General features: G+C 34.8%; 1 protein-coding gene across 10 annotated transcripts in view; it reads left to right on the top strand.

Annotated features, from left to right (window-relative positions):
* Window positions 1–207: 207 nt before the first annotated feature.
* LOC121880391 (cleavage and polyadenylation specificity factor subunit 6-like) overlaps window positions 208–6,000 on the top strand; it is a 57,016-nt gene continuing 51,223 nt past the window's right edge. For 8 of the 10 annotated variants that reach the window (XM_042387566.1, XM_042387563.1, XM_042387561.1 and 5 more), the window contains exons 1-2: window positions 208–292; window positions 405–508. In XM_042387566.1, the coding sequence (XP_042243500.1) occupies window positions 455–508 (54 nt within the window). In that variant the 5' untranslated portion in view covers window positions 208–292; window positions 405–454. Of the gene's footprint in view, window positions 300–404; window positions 509–6,000 lie in introns of all 10 variants that reach the window. The other 2 variants (XM_042387557.1, XM_042387564.1) reach the window with 2 other exon arrangements.

The raw sequence follows: 6,000 nt of genomic DNA, 5'->3' as shown, positions 1-6,000 counted from the left end.
TAAACTATTTCTGTATCTGGTATATCTTTATGTTTATATCTTCTCGTGTAACGAAAATAACATTATGAGAGGTACTCAATAAATGAAACTTTTCGATGGAATTTTAATTATAAAGTAGGTCTTGATAATACCATGACTAGCTGAGATGTTAAGTGAGGACTAATAAGCTGATAAGTAGTGTGTTTGGCGGGAAGTTGAGTAAAACTAGTTTGACCCCGCGAAACTGGGACCACGGAGAAGCCGACGGATGGACGCCATTTGTATATCCTGGGATAACAAGCGTCACTCTAAGGTAAAAGTTAAGTATAACCGGCGCTGTTGTTTGGTTAATGTATACTCCTGGTGTTGTATAGTGTTTGAAGAAGAGAGAGATAGGGAGGTTGATGTATGGTATGGTGTTGCAGGTGTGAGGGAGACCACAACAAGAGAGTAGCGTCACTGGCTGCCCCTAAACATGGCCGACGTTGATATTGATCTCTACGGCGACGTGGAACAAGACTTTACTCAGGTCAGATACCTTTATTAACCATCATGTATCTTAATTAATTTTCAGATATTTTTTTTTCTTCGTTGAGATATGGTATAGGCTTTCCGTTGGCAGAGGCTGTCAGTGACCAATCTTGCCAGCATGGGGGTGAACTGATGCCTCAATCCATTTTACTATTGTAGATATATTAACTATCAGTACAGGTATTATAATTTGCTGTTTAGTATTCTAGATCAACTAAGTGGTCCGATCAAACTAGAATCTTAATTTAGAGGTTTGGTTGGTTTTATAAGAACTTCATAGCAAAAATAATGAGTACTATATTTGATAAGTGGCTTTGGGTAAAATATTCACTGCCTTCATTTATATTTGTTTTGTGTACTTTCTTTTAGTTGGGTCTTAAGGATACCACCATGGGAAGCTGGTCTCTTACATCAATACAATTACATGTACCGGTACTTTATGTACTGTAAAACTTGGTAATGTCTGAGAACAGCACTACCACCAGAAGGAGTTGTTAGATTTCGTTAATTTTTCCCACAGATGTTCTTATTTTAGGAAGTATTTTAAGAAACGGCATTTAATAGAACCTGACCTAACCAACCAAAGAAATCTAGCTAATCTTACCTAACTTACAAGCTGCCTGCCATATTAAACAAAAAGTACTTACTGTATATTGATATCTGATGCTGACGAGAGGAACTTTGTTTATGCGTCATGGCTTTTTATTTTTTTATTTATTTTTGACGTGTGTGTACAAACGGACCAAGGGGGTCGGTTATATACAAATAAACGACGCGGTGACTTGGCATATTTTTAGAGGAGTATTTACGGTAAATAATTAATTTCACGTACAAAGCATATAGCCATCATTTTAGTGTCATATGAGCAGTTTTCACTGTTTTACCCTGCAATTTCCCTCATCCTCCATGCCCTACCCACTACAGGTGATTTATTATTGGAGGTAGAGAAAAACTAAAAAATAAATCTTATAATTAAAATAAAAAGTTGTCACCTCTTCTGTTTTACTTACTGTAGTGATAACTTCTGTGAAAAAAAGAAAAAATTCGAACAACTCCTTTTTGTGGTAGTGCTGCTCTCAGAAATTACCAAACTTAAGTAAATGGGTACTGCACGATTGTTTAAAATCATGGTAACTATTTGGTATGACCAAGTACGGAACTCTCTTGATTTGTATACAGGGAGATGAGAAAAAATGCTTTGTAGCATTTTTGTCAGAAATTTGGGTAAATATTCGTTTTGGCACCCAGTTAAGTTTGGCGAGAAGGAAACTTTATATTTTGGGTAATTTTGATGTGCTGAACATGAATCGGCTATTTTTTCTCATGCTAATGCATAATATTCTAGAAGCTGTGGAAAATAACGTAGAAACCGAACACAACATTACAAGGGAGTACCCTTACCTTAGTTCTGTTTGCTGTGAGGGTAAAGATTTGCAATAGCTTGAAGGAAGTGGTGCAGTGGTTTCTTTTCATCAGAAAATTCAGAAAGGAACAAATACTGGGCAAAATACTTCTAGTAATGATGACCTGTACCTCCTGTTACCAGCATGAAGAACCCATGTCTTAATAACAGCGTTATATTAATTTGTACTGTATAAGAAATGACAGTTAATTCCATATAAGCCGATCACAGTGTGCTATTCAATTTTTAAAGGTTTGACTGGCCGCCAAAACGAATATTATCTGAAATTCTTATTTTTTATTTATTTTTTACATTTCGATTACACTTAAAAAATATATATATATATTTGATCACACACAGTGGGCAGGGCTTTAAAGTAGAGGAAATTTTGGGCTAAAACACACAAAACGTCAACAAAAGCTAACCTTACTCTTACAGACATCTTTAAAAACTGCCAAAGTGCATAGACAACAGCGTGTGAAATCATTATATTGTACACAATAGTATTCTCATGATTTGTAAATTAAAAATGTACTTCTTGCAAAGAGAATGGTTTTGGTTAATGTTTGGTAGTGACCAAGCAGGGACCTGTATATTGTTTGTATATAGGGAGATAAAGAAATTTTTTTTCCTCCGTAGTGTTTTTGTTGGAAATTTGTATTTTTCACGTTTTTCTGACTTCAATATCAGGTTTGGTTCTTTAGGTTCCTTTGTTTTCCTTTGCCTTGTTGGGTTAGGTTAGGTTAGGTTTACATCGAGAGGTTAGGTCAAGTCCTTCTGGTTTCTCTGGTTAAGTTAGACATGTACATTATACCTGTACTGTATTGATATTTGAGTTGTAAGGTTTAGTTGTATATTTTTTTTTTGTCAAAAATTTGTTTCCTCTACCATTTTTGGGATGGTCTTGATAAACCAAAGAACTTTTGAAGAGGCTATGGTACAAGGCATGCACAACAGTATCGGTTACAGCACAAATGAAATAAACGTAACCCAAAGGGTAAGGCTCACTGAAGCCTAGTATGGAAAGTGTACTTAAAAAAATTACACGTTGGTTTATACGATTACAGTACGGGGTACAGTGTATCCGATACTGTACATATAAACAAAAACTGTCTTACCACAAGTTTGCTGCTTAATAATTATGGCAGATTATCACATTGAAAATGCACATGAATAACAGTAAGTTAGAAGTTTACATTTGGGAGGCCAATGAGAGTTACCGAATATAACCAATTACAAACCTCACCCAAGATCAATTGGATAGGTTAGTTATGTTAACATGTTTTGATGCATAGAATACAAAACCATTGGAGGAAACGGAAAAAACTTTTGGGTTGACAAAATCGTCTTCATACTGTTCTGTGGCAGTAATCGGACAGTTATGTGACGGTTCTTGTCGCTGTCATAGCACCGATGTTATGGAGGCTACATCCCATTACTGTACAGTGCTTTAAGTAAACTCTTAGGTGTTTGTGTTCTTGTTAGTCCATCTGGTTCATGTTTTGTATATAAGTATTATATTAACATTTTGTGAAAATCTTGGAAGAAAACTAATCGTTAATAATTCTATGGCGACAAATTAAACAGTTACACCAAACTCAAGATATAATTGTGTCTTTTCATGTTTAATATATATTTTATCATTTATTTAACTACCTTACAAGTCAAAAGCACCGCTTATTATTTTGTTGGGTTACCTTTACATTTGTGTACTGGTAGCTAGTCTATCCTCTGAAATTAATACTACACATCATTATGTGAAGCATTATGAAGTTTGACCATAAAGTATTTACTGGTGTCTTTGGCCTCACTATATTTCTGGCTCTAATCTTATGTTTCTAATTTCATTTGTCTTGAATAGGTGCAGTTGAATGCAGTGCTTGCCACATTGCCTCCTTATATGCTGAAGGTTTAGCATTCTCTCTTTTGTATCCTCATATCCCACTCAGCCTATGAAACCCACTTTCACTGATGCCTTCAATGTTTTATCCTTTTCTCCTGGCTCTAATAATATCATGAGAGCTGTACAAACTATGTACTGTATAGAAATTAAAATTCTGTAGTATGATTTTGCAGGTATAGGTACCTCTATTTTTGTTTGAAAAGTGACTTTTTCCCATGTGTGGTCTCCTTAAACTAGTTTTGTCAAGTCATTTAAATGTATCTCAGGTTTTTGCCAAATTTGAGAGGAAGTGAAGGATTTTCAGGTTTCTCTACTTTATAATCAAAGTTTATTTTCCAGGTTGTAGTGAACTGAATTATACTGGTAAATAATTTTCTTTTCATAATTTATAGCAGATCTTTCAGTAGATATGCTTCAAAATATACTCCATCACACAAGGAACAATTCAAATTGGGTCGTTCTATGGAAAGCCATGGTTGTTTTGTGGAAAGATTGGACTAGGACTTAAAGGTTGGGAAGGAGTTCAAGAATTTGGATTGGGATTTTTAGGGTTCTCAAAATTTTTTGGAATTATATATATATATATATATATATATATAATAGTTTGATATATATTGTATATGAAGTTTTATGCCATAGTTAACATTTGCTTTGATTTGTAAATTAAAGATATTTTGTACAGTCGACCAAAAAGGTATTGGCCTCTTCCAAAGTGAAGCATTGACTTTCTCTGAAAGAAGAGTTGCATTTTCAACTAATTAAGGGAAGTTGGTAACCTTGTATATTTATTTTTAGGAGCTGTCATGAACAAACGTGTCTGGGATGCTCGTACATTACTGTACAAGTGATTTTTGGATGAATATACATATACAGCTCCTCCCCGACTTGCGACCTACTCGACTTATGACCTGCCTCAGTCGTACCAAAATTGTCAAATTACGTATTTTCGAGTCCCAACATCAGTACACATAAATTTTTTTCGTTTGTAATTCACTTTAAAATGGCTGGCAAGCTTAAAAGTGAGAGTTTTGTGGTGCTGAGAAGTAAAAGGGACACCCATTTTAGATTTTCTATGTATTATTTAAGCATTTTCTACTTACGACCTGGATTTGGGTCTAACCCCGTCGTAAGTCGGGGAGGAGTTGTATTACTATTCTTCCCCACCTCAAACTTTTGGCCCTCTTTTTGTGACTTAAAGTTTGATGAGGAGTCTTCTTTCACGTGATTTTGAGAACCCTTTATATGAACAGTTAATGGGAATATATATACAGGCAGTCGTAGAAAAACCCGTCCCCAAAAGTCGTAAGATGCTACAAAACATGTTCAAAATGACAGTTTTTGGTTTAGTGTATACATTATGATTATAAGAAGTTCATTGATGATTTTATGCTTAGGAGAATTATAGTGCTTGAATCTTACTGAGAAACTGCACATCTACAGTAGTTTTAATGCAGTGCGAGACTGCGAGGCTGGTCCAAGACATTTGGTTTTAAGTCCACTCTGTGCATATATGCAATTGGAGATGTTTTGCTTACACTGGATTTGATTTTGGATAAGGATATATCTGATAAAGACATGCTAAATTTATATTTTCTGCTGATATCTGATCATACTGAGAATAACAGCGCTCCTAATCAAACTTACTACCGGTACTATATTGCTCAGTGATCCTGTGAGCTATGATAACTAGAGCACTCCATGTATTTTGTTTTTGGCTTAGTTAACCACGCACAATACTGTGTTGTTTTTAGTTTCTTTATAAACTGGCCAAGTCTGGTATGGGAAGTCCTGAGATGCCTGTGTCAGTACCTCAGCATCATGTGATACTACAGAAAATATTTGACAAAAAGTGGAATTGTTCCTATAATTTAGTATTTTCCTTACATAAATGAAAATCTGGGACAATTTTTTCCTCGCCTTTGGATTTTTGCAAACCAGACCTTCGTAAATTGGGGACTGCCTGTATATATTTTTTGTTTGTTTTTCATCCAGACTTCCATTATTTTTATTTATTTTTTCCGAACTGGTCTTAAAATTAGGGTATCGCTCACTTAAACCATATTCAAATTAGAGAAGGTTTTAAATTGTTTATTAATTTTACATCAATGGGAAATAATATTCTCTACAAGATTTCAGAGTAGCCTGAGGGACGAGTTGCCTGACAAAGTAAGCAAGAGTTTAAAAT

This window comes from Homarus americanus, unplaced genomic scaffold, assembly GCF_018991925.1.
Source record: "Homarus americanus isolate GMGI-L3 unplaced genomic scaffold, GMGI_Hamer_2.0 scaffold50165, whole genome shotgun sequence".
Taxonomy (NCBI): domain Eukaryota; kingdom Metazoa; phylum Arthropoda; class Malacostraca; order Decapoda; family Nephropidae; genus Homarus; species Homarus americanus.
This window is presented reverse-complemented; position numbering and strand designations above follow the sequence as displayed.